Below are 17,763 nucleotides of genomic sequence, written 5' to 3' on the forward strand. Positions count from 1 at the left end.
CGACTCCTCTCCCCGCAACATCCACGACGCTTTGCGACATACTAGTGTGATTCCCTACTGACGTCTGTCCGCGAGAAACCATCCCCCGTACATACCAGAAGCGACACCATCGATGGCCAACGAAAGATCAGCAGCATCTGATAATAACATGAGCGAACAGCGCTCACCGGAACCGGCCTCCAAAGCCGGTAGCAAGCAGGAGCAGAGTACATCGGAGAAGGGTTCTACGAAAGGGAAGTCATCAAAACCTCGACACAGGGCGTCAGTCGCTTGCGCATCGTGCCGAGACCGCCGGATACGGGTATGTTTTCTCTAGCTGCTTCCACGATACGTTCTGACGACTTTGCAGTGTGTAGTACCTCCGGGCGAGACAGAGTGTACACAGTGTAAACGATCAGGTGTGGAATGCGTCATCAAAAACGATGACGAACGACGACGGTATGTAATGTGTCTTTACTGACTGATACCAAGCTGACACCTGTACAGACCTATCTCGAGGGCATACATGTGCTCTCTCACCGACCGCGTAGCACTACTAGAAACGATGCTGAAGGAGCGAGGCGAAGAGCTACCCCCAGCGAATCACCCTCCCAAGACCCGCCATAACCCTCAACCCGACGAAGAAGGTACATCACCCACCCAAAAAGCAAGCGAAACCCAAGCGCACAACAACGAGAACCATTCCAGTCCAGGCAGTCAACAAAGCCCACAAGATGACTATCCTGATTTCGAACAGCACGAGATGAACACGAATAGTCCTCGTTTCTCAAACGGTGATGCAGAAAGCGCGGGCTCGCCATCTATGCTACCACCTCCAAAGAAAGATGGCATGGTCAACCGTCTCCTCTCTACTCGTGGTCATCTTAGCTTTGATCAGTTGAACGGCCGCCTCCGCTACTTCGGTCCAACAACAAACTGCCATGTACATTCTGAGTCGGTCAACCCCTTCGGCGCAACACAAGAGATGAATGAGCAGGCTCGACGCGCCGACAAGATCATCCGCTCTCTTCCACTGGAAACATACGATTATCTCATGGATCTGTTCTGGCAATGTTACAACCCAGTCATCCATGTTTTGCACCAAGATGCTTTCAACGAAGACCGCGAGATGGGCCATACACAGTTCTATTCTGGTTTCCTGCATGTCTGTGTTCTGGCCATGGGTTACCGTTTCGCAAACAAGGAAAGGCTCGACATTAGAAGAATCGGTTTACCGGGCATGGAGAGCACGTTACATCGCGAAGCAAAGTATATGCTTGATCATGAGCTGGAAAGACCAGGTGGAATACCGAGCGTAGTTGCATTACTTCTGCTAGGCGACCTCGAGTGCGGCGTTGGTAGAGATAATCTGGGCTGGATGTACGGCGGGATGGCTGTGCGACTTGCTTTCGATATCGGGTATGTTCTACTGGAAGATATCTCAGTGGTATACTAACATCTACATAGTCTCCATCTCGATACACGACTCTCAGGTCTTCCAGAACGCGAGGTCGAGATCCGCCAAATGACTCTTTGGGCATGCGTCATCTACGACAAATACTGGGCACTTTTCTTGGGCCGGCCGACCTCGATGAAGCCTTCCGATCTTGAAATATACAACTTGACAAAGCAGTTTGAGCGCCTTGGCACCTGTCGACCGGCTGGACTGGGGAAGAGCATGGAAACCATGATCTACGAAGCACTCCTCGATCTTATGGAGCTCGCAGGAAAGATTACCGAGAATATGGATCCGCATCGCTCGCAAAACGCTGCTTCCGACTCACACACCGCCGTAGATCGAAATCAGTATATGCGCATGGCAGCGCTGGACCGCGAGTTCAGCAGTTGGTACGCTAGACTACCCGAGCAACTGCGCTGGACACCAGCCAACATTGCGACTGCTCCATTCTCGTTCTTCTTGTTGCATCAGCAGTACCACGCTAGCTTGATCTTGCTACATCGGCCGTTCGCATTGTATGAAGACCAAGCAGGCAACGAAAGTGGACCTGACGACCATTTCTCTGCACTGAGTAGGACAGTGTGCACCAAACACGCTATTCGCGTAGCAAGGATATATTGGCAACATCGACAGCGATTCGATACGAAGCAAATTTTCGTAACAGGCATGCAACATGCGGTATGTAGTAACCGAGCCTTTTCGTCTCTCTTACTAACGATTTTCCGTAGGGTACAGCGGCGACCGCCCTCGTAGCAGCTTTGGCGTTCATCAAAGACCCCACCTCCAGAGCCAACAACATGCAGTACCTCGAATGTCTGTCCGCCGCTCTCTCAGACATGGCATCTACCTATCAACCTGCGGAGCGAATGTCTACCGTACTTCGTGCGGTGATGGTAGAGCTACGCGGCGGCCCCGAGCCCCCCAACTCTTCGTTCAACTTGTACAAGCCCGCATCCTCGACAGTACCCGCGCGAAGAGGTAGCACAATAGATATGGACGCCGATATGAACGACAACCAGCAGTGGGCCAAGAAAAGGCAGACCAGCAGCGGAAGACCTAGAGCCGGTACAGGCGGAAACAGAAAGACGAGAACAATGAGTATGAGTACTACTATGAGCATGCCGTCTGATCAAGGGAGACATGGGCTCAGCATCAAAGCTCCTCCGCCACCCCGGTTCGACGACCCAATTCACAACAACGATGGGTACGTATTGGTGACGCCACGTTCGGAACTCGGTAGTGTTGGCTGGCCCAGCATATCGGAACCTCCTGAGCTTTCTCACAACATGTCTACCCCTTCGACTACCCTTTCTTCTTCACACATGAACCGCAACTCTGGGGCTTGGATGGGCGCAGACTTTGATCCTCACGATCCGATTTCACAACTTGCTAATGCGCATTTCCCCGAGCTGAGCGCGTTTGATGATCTTGGTACGGGTGGTAGTGGTGGTGTTAGTGGCGGTCCGATTGATGGAGTGAATCTGGATTTCATGCCACTGGGAGATGGAAACGAGTGGAGTCTACCCAAAGAATGGAACGGACCGAGTGATATGGATGGGTTGGGTGCTTTTGATATGTAGTGTGTGCTTGCGAGCCGCGAGTTTATCTGATAAGGAACTGTATCAACCCTCCTTGATATCGATGACGGCATCTCTCCCCGTACTACCATTCTTCTCTTTACTATGGTCCGAGTGCTCATCATCAGCCACAACAGTTCCCAATCGCGTCAGCCCACTTTCCCTCCCTTCGCCCATCCTCTCCACCATGCGCTGGATATGTGGATGCGAGGGCGCAGGTCTCTGACTTGATCTCCTCCTCCCCATGCCTACCCCAACCCCCATAGGCATATGCTCTGCCCCTCTAAGTCGTAACCGCATACCCTCTTCCGTCGACATGGTCCTATCTACGCGCCTTGGGGGCTCCAAGTCTGTGTCATTCGGAATCTTTAATTGCGGCTTTGGTCGTAGCCATCGCCACAATTCCTTCGTTTTCTGCGCCCAGATGCTGTAACCGTATTTGGTTGAGAGAAAGCCGATGATGCTGAAGAAGGGGATGCAAATCGTCACCAAGACGATGGCGAATGGAGTGAAGTTTGCTGGACTTTCGGGCATGTTTGTCATGCCGAAGACGGAAGTTACGAATGTGAGAGGCTGCCGATTAGTTAGTTGACTGTTTTGCGCGAGATCCAGAGACTTGATCTGTTCACGTACCATGAAGAAAAGATTGACGATGGTCAAGACTTTGATGTTGTACCCTTGGTGCACGGTGACATCTGCTAGCTCAACGGACTTCCTGGACTCTTGGATGCTAGTACCAGAGAACAACTGCTCCTGCAATGTTTCAATCTCATGCCGTCTTTCATTATTTTCCGAGATGATGATCCTAAGCTCTTTCATTTCCCGTTCGAATTGAAGCCGCAATGTCCGCAAACGGCGCTTCCAGTGATCGTTGCGCGGTGACTCCTCGAAGAGCGGCCAGAGCGTCTTGTTCTGGCCTTCCCAAATATCGTCCGTGAAGCAATCCTCGAAAGCGTCGATCATGGATTTGATGCTGTTGTTGACATTGCCCAAAGTTTGGTGTGCGTAGAAATATCTGCGGATCCAGGTGAAGTCTTTGTCTTCAAACAGTCGGGCTCGGCGTAACTCCTCACTGAATAGAAAGCCCAGCGGTGGGGTGACTAGGTCGGTAATGCGCTTATAAATCTCGTCGAATCGCTTCCTCGCATCCCGATATTCCGTGAGCAAAGCATGGAGAAATGCTTCTGCACCATTGAGATACTTGTGGCCAGTTTCGAAGGTATATGGCGTTCCATTTGCTGGTGTCGACTTCCAGTCTGGGAAACTCTCCAGCTGCAAAACTTGCCACGGGGACCAGACATCATGCACCCATCCGAACTGTGTCTTCGCACGTCTTCCTCGATTTCGGATGCGGCGTGGTTTGTCGTCATACAGGACAAGCGCAACGACTGCACTGCACCGCGAAAGTGGTATATGATGATCAGATTGACCCGTTATCTTATCTGCACGCTGCCATTGCATGGGTTGACAGTCATCTCCAACAATGGTATAGTATTCGAAGTTGAAGAAAAAGGTCCTTTGGTGTTTGGGATTCTGATTGAAGGCTCGGAACATATGCGCTGATGAAGCTTCTGTTTCGACTAGATGCTGGAACAGTTCGTCCATGTCAAAAGCATCATTCAGCGTCAGATGAAGTGCACCAAACAAGATTGGGGAAGGTTCTCGCGCTATGGTGATACGTCCAACCACTGTTTGGTCCGGCTGCTTGCCAACGTCTCTCAGTGCATGCCAAATCTCAGTTGCCCGACTCATGTTGTTTTCGGGACCGGTTACTTCAATCAGCTCAGGCAAACCGTTCGTTCCGACATTGTACACTTGAAAGTGCGAATAATGGCTCCGATCATCTGCTGCCCCGGGCCCCATGTGGAAGAGATGAGATTGTTTGGTGAGCTTCGCGGGATCAGAGATGATCGATGCCAGAATCTCTCTGCCATGTTCAGTCCAGTTATGCGTCTTCAGGTGTTCGCGCAAATGTTCGTGGTCGAACGAATGGGACGGTAATTCGTTCTGGACGAAATAGTCGTCTTCTTCATCGCTGCTGTCGTCAGATAGCGTCGAGGTATCAGCGAAGATAGCATCGCCTCCATGTCGTGTGGATGTGCGGCGAAGTTGTGAGGCGTCGGATGGTTTGAAGGTGTCGTTCGTTGCTGATAAGCTTTTCAATAGCGCCTCGTGGGAGCGCTGGAGCGACTCTAGCTGCTTCCGAAGATCGTCAATCTCAGTCGTTGCCATCTGTAGTGTTCAAAGCCGTGCGACCCGACATGTGATGGCTATTCTCGAAATCGAACTTTACAGAAGGTTCTGCTTATGTCGTGTAGGATTGTTAGGATCCGGCCCCCACACTAGCGCTGCAGGAAGCCCAGCCTTTCAATTCAGCATTCGAGTTTCCCATCCAATCTTCATCTATGCCAAGGTGGAGCTAGGGTGGAGCTGGGTCCAGAGCCGCGGTCAGAAGAGGGGCCATTGGCCTAATGCGTAAATGCACACCGGTCGTATGAAGGAGTTGTGAGGAAAATATGCAACACGCCTGCTTAGGTTCGCTCACCGCCCTTTTCCAATTGGACATGCTCATGTCGCGAGCCAGTTCAGATCGAGCAGTCGAGCACGAGGGCTGTCTCCAACAAAGTAAAGATGATTCCGTGTCGCGGGTAGAGGCTCTTCTGGTAGCTCTGCTGCTTTGTTGGGATCTCGGGAGCGGGGAGCTGAGCCGGCGCGATCGAAGCGACCGTCGACATCACGTGATTCCAAGAGCTGACTTCTAGACTTCTTAGTATAGTCACATTGTCGTATTTATGCGCAGGCGAGTATTTGCGCATCTCGTAGACGGCGCGACCGGACGCGACTTACTTTGCGTTTCGAGACGCGTCGGGCCGCGATGTCGTTTTTCTTCGGTCGCGTCATCGGCGCTCGCTTATCGATTGCCAAATTTCCTTTGCCCGTGATCTTCGTGACACCAGCCCCCAACATTGCCCACGTGAATTGAGAGGGCATGATGCCTACCCTTTCCACTTTCCTTTCGGTATCGCTGCCTGTGATTCTGGCTGCTTTGATTTATCAGCTAGGGCTGCCGGCTTTCATCAGCGAATACGTACCATCCACGTTGCTTCCAAATCTCTTCGTACCCACATACTGCTACAAGTTTGTCAGAACGCTTTCGTCGGAGTTCCCGCATGCCGAGTGCTTTACCATCCACGACGGCAAATTCTCCAGTGTCTTCGTAGACAATGCAGCCACTGATGCGGTCAAGGAATCCCGCACAGGTTACGTGTATCCTGGTTTCTGGGATGGACACGGTCACTTGATCCAGTTTGGAGAATCTCTAGATTCAGTGAGCCTCTTTGGCGCCGATTCAATGGACGAGATCAAGAGGAGACTGTTGGAGTATAAGAGCGTCCGTCCAGAAAAAGGAAATAGTGAACAGTGGCTACGTGGCGTCGGTTGGGACCAAGCTCATTTTGAAGGGAGGTGGCCGACTGCAGTACGTTGGACCTGATGAACGTAGACGCGCTGTAACGACTGTGCTGATACTGACACTTCATCTAGGCAGATTTGGAGATAGATGAGAGGTTTAAGGATCTTTATGTTATGCTTGATCGTGTTAGTTGTTCGCGCGAAATGGGAGCGACACATATACTGACTTTGCGCAGGTTGATGTTCATTGTATCTGTGAGTCAGCCCTGCAAATTGAGCATGAGGTTGATCTAATCCAGTGGTTTCATCTTAGGGGTATCTGAAAAGGTGCTTGACCTTCTTCCGTCGTTCAGTATACCTCCCGGCGGCGAAGTGCCGGCAAAGGGTGTCTTCTGCGACAATGCCATGGACATCGTCCTGGAGTATTACCCAAAGCCGACCAAAGCGCGCAAAACCGAGTTCATTAAGACTGCGATGGCAGAGTTGAACAAACATGGAATTGTTGGGATGCACGATGCCGGCGTAGTGCCGGCAGATTTGGAGCTATACGAAGAGCTCGCGAACGACCCGGACTGGACTGTGAGAGTCAATGCGATGATCGAATGCGATGTCCGAAACACGTTTTGTCCCGAGGCGGTCAGGAAAGTTTCGACTCCAAATGGCCGATTGCATGTGAAGAGCGTCAAGCTTTTCGGAGGTTTGTATACACGGCCCACTCTCAACAAGTTACTTACAATGTACAGATGGGGCTTTGGGCTCCTGGGGCTCAGCTATGATTGAGCCGTACAGCGACAAACCGGAGTCCTCCGGCTCTTTACTTGTCAACGCGACTACGCTGTCACGTGTGACATATGATTGGGCCGTAAAGGCAGGGTACCAAGTTAACATTCATGCTATTGGGGATCTTGCTAACAGGCTTGCGGTTGACGCGTTTGAAGCGGCGTTGAAACGCTTGTGCCCCCACGCTAACCTCCGCGACTGTCAAGCTAAACGTCGTTTCCGCATTGAGCACGCCCAAATCATCCACCCAGATGACCAGCGCAGGATGTCAGAACTTGGTATCATTGCGTCAATACAGCCCACGCACGCGACCTCGGACATGGGTTATGCGGAGAGCAGGCTTGGCCAGCAACGAACAAAAGATGAGGCGTACCGAATGCGATCGCTCTTACCACTTCGTCCAGTCCTCGGTAGCGACTTCCCAGTCGAACCCGCGAGTATCTTCGAGGGAATGTACGCGGCAATCACGCGACGAAGTCCACGTACAGGACTGGACCCTAGCGGTGGCAAGGCTGGCTGGTATCCCGAAGAGAGCCTCACTTTCGAACAAGCTTTAGAGGGTTTCACGGTAAACGCTGCATATGGTGCCTTCTTAGAAGGCAAAGCTGGTGTCATCGAAGCGGGGGCGTATGCTGACTGGGTTGTTCTCGACGAACAACTCGAATCGCTGGACCCAGAAGCATTGAGGAAGGTGACAGTGAAAGAGACGTGGGTGGGCGGCAAGCGAGTCTATTGACGGCCCGGCCATGAAGATCTTGTTCGGTAGAGAGGTTGAGCGGCGAGATCTCCCTCCACCGGCCAACGCCTGACATCAGCTCGGCAAGCCATTGATGCAGCATAGTCGACTGGACGGCTCCGGCGGCCGTCAATCAAAAGTTTTCGAGAAAATTCGAGCGGTAGGCTGCCGGCAAGAGAGGGGTCGTTGATCTGCATACTGCCGCCAGGGTTTGAGGCTGCGGGTCATAATGTGTCCCTGCTCTTTGAATCACGTTTATAGGTGTGCCTTCAACTCTTTATGCCCAACATACATTCAACCCCACACGTTTGTACTACATTGAGCGTAGATCCCGCTTGTATGTCGGGCCATCCCTAGCACAACTCACTATCCCACACGACCATCAGGGTACTCAGCCAACCAGACAGACGCCATTACCGCTCAATGCGTTTGACACATGGCAAATGCGAGAAAGAGTTTTCCTAGTCTACACATGCACGCTCGTGTTGATGATTCTCCCGGGCACAGCTGACAATCACAGTAGCGTATAAAACTTTGCTAAACTGATAGTTTGCATCTTGATCACACACTCAAATACGGCAGTACTACCTGACAACAGAAGCAACAATAAACACGTATACTCGTACCTCATCATGACGACCATCGAACGTAAACCCACTGCGGAACTATCAAAACCTACTACCCCGGTCGGGTCCCTTACCGTCACACCCCCAATCACACCGAATGCGACCAGTACCGCTGCGCATCAGCTAGTTTCCGAGATCAGGGACATATACACGGTACTCAACGAACTATCGTCGTTAGCGCCGTCGGATCAAGTCAACTCTCTCCTCACACGACTCGTAAACCTCTGCGTCGTACCTTACAGCGCAGAATTTACATCGTATTTTTTCCGTATACCTGCTGTAGAGAGCCTTTGCTCCAATTTGCGACCGCTATGTTCAGAAGCCGAAGGAGAGTTGGAGAAGTTCTGGGCAAAGCGCATGCTCAACGACGTTAGCAGTAAGTGCAGCGCAATCACGCATCACACTTGACTACAAGTCTAACATTCTTTAGGTACAACCACAGCACCTGAGGATGTTCTGACAACTTTCCCCTACTACCAAAATTACGTCGATCTCTCCCGCTTGGAATGTTCTACCATAGAAGCGTTCCTCCCCAGCCCACCGTCCAAGATCGCTTTTATCGGCTCCGGCCCATTACCTCTGACCTCCCTCTGTTTCCTGGACCGCTATCCTAACGCGCAAGTGCATAACGTGGATCGCGATGCCTCCGCGCTTCAAGTCAGTGAATCGTTATGTAAGCGGTTAGGCTATGGCGAGCGCATGAGTTTCGCTTGTGAAGACATTACCGAGGATTCGTCAAACGCCGAATGGCAATCATGCCAGGTCGTCTTCCTTGCTGCGCTGGTTGGTACAGATACGTACACGAAGCTCAACATACTCAGAAGCATGGTTAAGAAGCTGGTCCCAGGTACATTGGTGGTGGCGAGGAGCGCGCAGGGGATGCGAAGTGTGTTGTATCCGGTATGTTCGCACCGACTTCCAGCGCAGTCATGTCAGACAGTAGTCATTAATGAAAACACAGATACTGGAACTGTCAGAAGAACTCCAATCCATCGGTCTCGAGATTCTTGCCGAAGTACATCCGTGGACTAAAGTCGTTAATTCGGTCATCGTTCTACGCGTGAAATGAACAGGAAAGTGGTTCATTGGTACAAGCCGGTTTGAGGTGCATATATGCTAGGTTTAGCAGCTCACATAGTGTATTTGCATAGTTGGCGGCGTATGCGGCACTTCCCACAACGATATGATGAATCGAAACGAAAGGGAAATTCACGAACGGTGTATCGCACGACTGGCCTAAATCTCCTCGATATGTTTACTTGCGCATGACAATCTCAACATGGTGGCGCTAGCTGTTGATTTCAATGTATGCGAATGGCGCTGGCACTATCTCTCTACAATGACCGCGTTCTCCTTTCGGTACTTGGTACGAATAGCATATCATCATCATCAAGTTCATTTGCAAAGCCAAAGTTTAACTGTGACAGTAATTTATTGTGAGACTATTTCACACCAAAAGCGACGGCATATGGTAAAGAGACTTGGTGTTAATACATATAAATATCTTCGCTTCATCGTGAACCAATTGCGCCATACATATTACCGCCGTTTCATAAGAAAAAGTACCTGGGTATCCAACTATCGAGTGGCTCAGCCTCTTTCACACTGGCCTAGACTAAAGACGCAAACGAAATCCTGATTTTCGGCCGTTAAAGACATTCTCATTACCGAGACCGGCGCGGTCCTTCCCCATTCTCCAAGTGTGGACTTGCCCAGTCGATTTCATGGTTATACATCTTGGGGCTCCCGCCGCTCTTGGAGTTGGAACTACTCCCTGCCTCTCCGACATCATTGGTCACCGTGACTTGTACGTCTGTACTCTTCATAATACCAGAGCCTTTTTGATCGTCATCAAGGATGGCCCGATCGCTCTCGTCGTCGCCATCAAGGATGCTTTCGCCGGGTAGCCTAGAGTGATAGGCTTTGCTGCCTTGGAAGTTCTTCATGTGGATGCTGTTTCCTTGTGCGACGCTAGAGTTCCCGTAGCCGTAGTGTGGCGTTTTGCCCGAGCCTGTCAATGTCGATGGCATAAACTTCTTGAAAAGGTGATCGAATGCTTTGCGGAGCGGAGGGAGGGATGCGATGAGGATGCCGATAGAAAGTTCGGAGCTGGACCATATGGTGAGGTTTACGCCGTCCCACGTTGGATCTTGCGTCTTGGTGATGGCCTTGAGTTCGATAGTCTTGAAGATTGAGCATATCGTGGCACTATAAACGTCAGTGGCGGCTCACTCACATGGACTACAGAGGTGTTACTTACGGGATACTCAGCAGGAAAACGATCCTGATACCCAGTTGAGTTCGACTGTTCAACTGGACGCGCGAAAGGTAGATCAGAGGCGCAGCCATATACACTACGTCGGTGATGATGTTGCTGATACCCTGGGTATAGGATAGTGCGAGTGTGCCCTTTGCCCAGCAATGGCTCTCCCCGGTAAACCCGAAGTTCCAGTTCCGTTCCAGGGGTGTGCATCCGAATAGCGTCAGGACTGGTGCAAGGAAGTTGAACGCGGTGACCATCAAGATCGAGAGCCAAACAATAACTTGGTACAATCTGGAGAAGTTCAAGACAAGCAGCCAAGCGCAAATGGACCATTTCAGAAAGGCGACGGCAATGATGTCTGAAAATCATTCATTAGCAATAGAAAGGCGGGAACGCGAAGTTGCAAACTTACTGACGATCTGTGTGATCCAAAGGTGATAGCTGTATGCTCTGAGATTCGGAAAGACCGTCGGGTCCATGATGTGGCGCCCGAGGCCATTGTTGACGACGACCTGGTTCAGTGATGTCGCTGTGATGTTCAGAGCCTGATGGACTCGTGTCAGCGACGAATTCCACACAGTCGGGACGATCTTCGGGCTGGGGGAAGACTCACAGTGGCTATGATCAACAGGTAATCACAGGCAATGAATTTGCGTGATCGCAGTCCGTACACGACTCTCCATACCAAGAAAGCGGTACTAATCACCGTTAAGGTCCAAACTGGGATGAGGATCTTCAAGCGTTGGTCCGGCCATTCTTGTGTACCTGCGTCCATGATGCACTGCAGCGGGGTCGTTCGAGGTGCGGGCGGAATGGCATGGATCGCAAAAGTCACAATCGGTGAACAAGAGGAAAAAGCAAACAGCCACTCAATGATCGGGAGTGCCCCGGGGTTTTCAAGTATATTCCTTCGCGCCACTCATCTCTTGCGTCGGCCGTTCTGGTTCAAGACGGGCGAAGCGAAAGCTAAACAGCACGGTCGCGGGTGACGGGAGAAGGCCGCCAGATCGATCACAGAAGGTGCACTCGCTCGAGACCAACTTTCGAAACAATCCAACACGGGGATATCCAGCTGTACATCCTAGGGTGACGGCCGCCGAGCTGATCTGGCAGTGATGCCGCATAAATTGAGGCCCCACATGCTGCGTATTTAACCCTTTATCACCCAATGAGAACGGCATCTAGGGTGGGCGGGAAACCATGATTCAAGCGTACACTTTAGAAGTACAACCGAACAGGTCACACCATGTAGAGTTGCGATTGTGGCTATGTGTGCGCATGAGAACTTTTGCATAGGACGACGCATCTTGTAGATCTTGTTGCAGATCTCAGGCCCGCCTACCATGGTCGCAACGCTGGTGGAACACTGGAAGGGTGCATTAAACCGACGGTCAGAGAGCGAACGTGCGATCTTGCATCGTCTCACGGTGCTCGGGGTTGCCGCATGGACGTTGCGCAATCTTTCGTCTATCGCCCCATGAGATGGGAATGGTGGAAGAGGTGGTAGCGAGTGCAAGGCCAAACAGCGCTAGAGGTGCTAGTGCGGTTAGCGCATGAGCTAAATGCAGGGCGAATTCTCCGCATGCTCAAACTCACCGGTAGAGCGAACCGAAGCCACCTTTCACGGCACTAGCTGCCCAAGATCTTCTTCTCTTTCTAGCGCTCTACCTAGTGACAGAAAGAACATTCCATTATGTGCGCTGCGACATTCTCTATCGTCGACCTGCAAAGTGTCGCAATGTCATGTCAACGTGCGGCTGAGCCCAAAGAGAAGATACTTCACACTCCTTCCTCGGGCTCTCCTCGTTGGCCCGCATGTGTGGGCCGATGCACAGCAGCAATCGGGCCTAAGACTCAGTCTACAGGGAAGAACGCAGAATATTGAGCTGAAGGGGGCCGGGTCTTCACTACTCCGCGGGCCGCCTGACTCAGTATCCTGACGCAGCTCCAGCCGTGCAGAGGGGAGTCCATGGTGCGCCCATGAGAATATGCCTTTCCGATATTCATGTTGCATCTGAGTTTCGACTACGACAACGTGGACATCGCCGCGCTGGCATTCCTCACCGTGGACGAAGACACCATAAAGCTATCGATACGGCAGAAGAGAAGGCAATGATAGGCGGATCGGAAGCTTAGCGGTATGTTTCCTGCAAGCGAGGTGGCCATCGATCCCGAATCGCGTCCACTCTCCGAAATCATGGTACCTGGTTCCCCGAGATGGTCTCAGATGGCGAATCAAGGATCGAGGTCTCCTGGTGGCCTTATTACGCTGCATATCCCGCAACAATGTACCTGCCGTGTTCCAGAGGAGCGGCATCCTTTGCTGCAGTCCTTTGCAAAATCTCCGAAGCCATAATGCGTTCTTAGAAAGTGCCGACCCCAGATTTTTAACATGTACGCCGCTGCCGTTACCAGAGCTGTAGCTTGAACTCAATCACATGCTGGTCTGGGGCCGAGGACATCTGTCCATGTCTTGTCTCCCGTCCAAAAGTGGGGCCTACATCCGGCAAGAACACCCTGAATCGCTAACTCGGTCCTTCTGTACGATGCGCTCTCTACGACGAGCCGCAGAGATTTTCATTGGCCCACATCAACATCAGACCACTGGATGTACCTCGCTTCCATGTTCACTGCTGCTGCGGCTGGCCGGTCATGAGCCTGATCTCTCTGGTGGAAGAACGTTTAGCACCCCGGCCCCGGACCGCAACGGAGCCCACAAGTCCCTGATGTTCACCGGGAGTCAGGGAGTTGTAATTGCACGATCCCTATGCGGCCTGTTTATAGGCTCAGATTACTGAACCCCTACCAGAAGGATCAACGTCCGTATTCTAGAACGAATCTGTACATGGCAACCGCCAGCGCCGCGCCACGGCATACAAACAATTTACCAGACTATCGTTCGCCCTCGCGGTATTAGTGGGTCGATCAATTCCTGGATGAATTCGGTAAGATAACACCGCAATGTAGGCCTTCCCACGTGGCGAACATGTTCTCGACCAATGCGAGCAGCGAGTAAGTACTTTGTTCGGTCCGTATAAAGCATCTAGTGGCTGCACACCCTCACAGGTTCATTGCAGCGCGCATCCAAATTTACTTTCGTTTAAACTTAATATTTTGGACTTTCAAGATGCCTGTATTCTCTAGGTTAGCCGCTGCTGTTCAGCTCTTTGCTGTAATCCTGTCGCCAGTTCTTGGTGCCGCCGCTAAGCCCGAGTATGACTATGTCATTGTCGGAGGCGGTGTCACTGGATTGATTGTTGCCAACCGCATCACCGAGGACAAGAGCAGTATGTGTTTCAGCCCCAGACTTTGTCGAAAACTTCACTAACATCAGCCCCAGAGACTGTCCTTGTCGTTGAAGCGGGTGACAACGTCGATACCGATGCAACCAAGATCCCATACAAGGCCAATGACTTGACCTCTGCGGCTGGTTTGATCTGGGAGAACATCAACTCCCTACCTGAGCCAGCTATCGGCAACACATCGTACCAGGTTGTTGTTGCCAAGGTCCTCGGTGGTGGATCTGTCATCAATGGCATGGTCTACGACCGCGGCTCAGCTGCCGACTACGATGCGTGGGAGGCTCTCGGCAACAAAGGATGGGGTTGGAAGGGAATGGAAGAGGCCTTCATCAAGGGTACCACTTTCCAACCTCCCACTCCCGATGTTGTCAAAGACTTCAACATCACTTGGGATGAGTCGACTTACGGTAACGGACCGTTGACCGTCTCCATCACATCCAACCAATATGAGGATATCAAGGACTACTGGGCGGCGTGGAAGGCCACTGGTATCTACGTCCCAGAGGATGGAAACGCCGGCGAAGCCTATGGTCCTTCTTGGTACGCCAACACCATGGATGCGACCACTGGACGCCGCGCACATGCTCGCTACGCGTACTACGACCCCATTCAGACTCGTGCCAACCTCCACATCCTCACAGGCACCACCGCCGACAAGATCATCTTCGACAACAAGAAGAAGCCGCTCATGGCTACTGGTGTCGAGGTTACCGACAAGACTGGGAAGACTTCCACCTTCTACGCTAAGAAAGAGGTCGTTCTGGCTGCGGGCGCTATTCAGACACCTAAGCTCCTTCAGCTCAGTGGTATTGGCCCCAAGTCCGTCCTGAAGGCTGCCGGTATCGACGTCAAGGTTGAGCTCGATGCTGTAGGCTCCAACTTCCAGGACCACCCCTACGCCACCGTTGTCTTCAACACCACTTCCAACTACTTCCCCAACCAGAACTCGCTGATGACCAACGCGACATTCAACGCTTCCGCTTGGGAGCAGTACGTTGAGCACAAGACTGGCCCTTACACCTATGCCCGCGGTAACGCCCTGGCTTTCATCTCCCTGCCTGACATTACCAAGGACTTCAAGTCTCTTATCAGCACCCTTAACAGCCAGACCGCCACCGACTACCTTCCTAGCGTCTACAAGAACAGCAAGAAGCTCGCCAAGGGCTTTGCTAAGCAGCGTGCAGTCATTGCTGACATCTTCGGCCGCAAGGATGCAGCCGTGGCCGAGTTCCCCGTTCCCGCGGACGGCTCATACGGTCTTGTCGGTGTCGAGAAGCCCCTATCTCGTGGTACAGTCTACATCGACGCAAAGAACCCCAACGGCCCTCCCAACGTCGTCTACAACGCCTTTGTCAACCCCATCGACCGTATGGTCATGGCGGCTGGTATGCGATTCTTCCGCACCGTGTGGGCCCGCCCCGAGCTCGCCAGCCACAAGATATCCGAGACCGTCCCTGGTGCTCAATACACCTCCGACAAGGAGATTTACGATGCCCTGCTTGCCCAGTCGATGTTGTCCCCTACTCTCGCTCACCCATCTGGCTCTTGCCCGATGATGCCCGAGAAGGACGGTGGCTGTGTCAGCGACAAGTTGATGGTTTACGGCACACAACATCTGTCTATCATTGACGCTTCTATCATCCCTATCATCCCGTCTTGCCATCTCCAGGCCACCATGTACGGTATTGGTGAGAAGGCTGCTGAGATTATCAAGTCCAGGTAGAGCGTGGTGATGATTCAAACTCCATTCTTGTATATACTTAGTTACTTTAATGTATCCAGCGACTACATAAGCTATAAGCGCGTGTAAACGTTGCATTGTTCAAAATTGCTTTGAGGACTACATTCCTCCGCTCACCTTCTTTTGATTCCCCCAAACTCAGTGAATACCTCCAGGCCACACTAAGGTCCTGATGCACGGGCTAGATGATACTAAAGGACTTAATGAGTTGATGTGCTTGAGTCGACGCGCGACTGTCTGCGAACAAGCTTCCGCTCGTTGAACGCGTAAGTGGGTCGGCCCCACTAGTGCCCCTCCATCCCACGGTTGCGTCACTACATTCCCAAAAGTTCAGGCTGCGCATAACTACGCGCGACAGCTACATTACCTCCGCCGCAATCACAACTTCCAGTTTCAAATCTACGTATACGTCGGGATACACTATAATGAAGCTACTCAAGAGCCAAATCGAACAGAAAACGGGCGCGGGGTTCGTCACCCTGCTGCCTGAGGAGCCTGAGGATATGGTACGCGCGCCACAATTATACGCATGCGCGTCCCTCCAGGCTCGAATATACTAATATCGTATCCAGTGGCACGCCTACAACCTAATCCAAGAACACGACCAAATACGCGCCAAGGCAGTTCGTCGAGTTTCGAAGACATCTGACGCCGGCTCAACGTCCTCGCAACGAATCGCTCTAGACCTCACGATCGCAGTAACCTCGACCGATTTCGATATTGGCTCCGGACAACTCCATGTGTCTGGTCGCGTAGCAAAAGAGAATGAGCACGTAAAGTTAGGGCAACATCACACATTGGATTTGGAGCTAAATCGCAAATTTACCATCGAAAAAGCCGACGGTTGGGATAGTGTCGCGTTGGAACAACTGAAGGAGGCATGCGACGCATCAAAACGAGCAGAACTGTGGGCTGTTGTACTAGGAGAGGGTACCGCGAACATATGCATGATCACTGAGCATCAGACGATACTACGACAGAAAATTGAGGTCTCCGTACCCAGAAAGAGGAGAGGTGGCGTAGACGGGCACAGCAAAGGCATGGACAGGTTCTTCTCGACAACGCTTTCGACGCTACTACGGCAAATCGACCTACCGAACGCCCCCAGCACACCCCAAGGCAAGACCCTCCCGCTCCTCCTCGCCAGTCCAGGCTTCGTCGCGTCGGCGTTTCTACAGTACATCAAGGAGGAAGCGACACGGACCACCAACAAGCCGCTCATGGCCCTCATACCCACGATAATCATCGCGCATTCCTCATCGGCGCACGTACACTCACTTAATGAGGTGCTCTCGTCGCCGGCGATAACGAATAAGCTGTCCGACACGAAATTCGCGCGCGAAACGGCATTGATGGACAAGTTCAACACGCTCATGCGACAAGATGACGGCCGGGCGTGGTACGGCCCGCGCGAGGTGGAGCGCGCCGTCGCCAAAGGCGCAGTTGGGCGCGGTGGTGGAGTGCTAATGATCAACAACGCCCTGTTTCGCGCGCAAGATGTGAAAGAGAGGAGACGATGGGTGAAGCTAGTCGACCAAGTGCGGGATGTGGAGGGTGGCGAAGTCAGGGTGCTCAGCTCATTACACGAGAGCGGGAAGCGACTAGAGGGCCTTGGAAACGTTGCGGCCATTCTCACCTATCCCCTGGAAGACCTGGATGAGGATGACGGGGAGGACACAGGCGGTGTTGATGGCGAAGACGGCGAAATGATAATATAGGCTGGAGGATACATGGTCTGCCGGAGTTCGACTTGCACTCCGGATATTTCGCGAATACCTCCAGGCTCTACCCAGATACGACGACACAATATACCCATCATGATTACGTTCGCATGTACCGGTGCTCTGGCAAGTGATGTTCGTGGACACACAAGGCGGTAAGATTGCCAT

At 52.1% G+C, this 17,763-nt stretch overlaps 5 protein-coding genes across 5 annotated transcripts; 3 read left to right on the top strand and 2 right to left on the bottom strand.

The window, feature by feature from the left end:
- Positions 1 to 112: 112 nt before the first annotated feature.
- Positions 113 to 3,018, top strand: J4E78_000840 (uncharacterized protein; the record flags this gene model as incomplete). Its single annotated transcript, XM_049361501.1, has 5 exons — positions 113 to 301; positions 350 to 438; positions 487 to 1,398; positions 1,447 to 2,116; positions 2,167 to 3,018. 5 exons carry the CDS (start codon positions 113 to 115, stop codon positions 3,016 to 3,018), a joined length of 2,712 nt encoding a protein of 903 aa, XP_049226784.1.
- A 42-nt stretch (positions 3,019 to 3,060) lies between these two features.
- Positions 3,061 to 5,247, bottom strand: J4E78_000841 (uncharacterized protein; the record flags this gene model as incomplete). The annotated part of the gene is made up of 2 exons (XM_049361502.1): positions 3,061 to 3,588; positions 3,649 to 5,247. 2 exons carry the CDS (start codon positions 5,245 to 5,247, stop codon positions 3,061 to 3,063), a joined length of 2,127 nt encoding a protein of 708 aa, XP_049226785.1.
- Positions 5,248 to 6,004: 757 nt separating this feature from the next.
- On the top strand, positions 6,005 to 9,637 carry J4E78_000842 (uncharacterized protein; the record flags this gene model as incomplete). The annotated part of the gene is made up of 8 exons (XM_049361503.1): positions 6,005 to 6,493; positions 6,559 to 6,612; positions 6,663 to 6,681; positions 6,740 to 7,123; positions 7,170 to 7,914; positions 8,541 to 8,944; positions 8,999 to 9,468; positions 9,530 to 9,637. The coding sequence occupies 8 exons, from the start codon at positions 6,005 to 6,007 to the stop codon at positions 9,635 to 9,637; spliced, it is 2,673 nt and encodes an 890-aa protein (XP_049226786.1).
- A 595-nt stretch (positions 9,638 to 10,232) lies between these two features.
- Positions 10,233 to 11,606, bottom strand: J4E78_000843 (uncharacterized protein; the record flags this gene model as incomplete). The annotated part of the gene is made up of 4 exons (XM_049361504.1): positions 10,233 to 10,776; positions 10,829 to 11,189; positions 11,244 to 11,376; positions 11,445 to 11,606. The coding sequence occupies 4 exons, from the start codon at positions 11,604 to 11,606 to the stop codon at positions 10,233 to 10,235; spliced, it is 1,200 nt and encodes a 399-aa protein (XP_049226787.1).
- Positions 11,607 to 13,958: 2,352 nt separating this feature from the next.
- On the top strand, positions 13,959 to 17,592 carry J4E78_000844 (uncharacterized protein; the record flags this gene model as incomplete). The annotated part of the gene is made up of 4 exons (XM_049361505.1): positions 13,959 to 14,118; positions 14,172 to 15,852; positions 16,266 to 16,380; positions 16,447 to 17,592. The coding sequence occupies 4 exons, from the start codon at positions 13,959 to 13,961 to the stop codon at positions 17,590 to 17,592; spliced, it is 3,102 nt and encodes a 1,033-aa protein (XP_049226788.1).
- Positions 17,593 to 17,763: the final 171 nt, after the last annotated feature.

Source organism: Alternaria triticimaculans (genome assembly GCF_023758025.1).
Source record: "Alternaria triticimaculans strain BMP 0046 chromosome Unknown scaffold_1, whole genome shotgun sequence".
Classification (NCBI taxonomy): domain Eukaryota; kingdom Fungi; phylum Ascomycota; class Dothideomycetes; order Pleosporales; family Pleosporaceae; genus Alternaria; species Alternaria triticimaculans.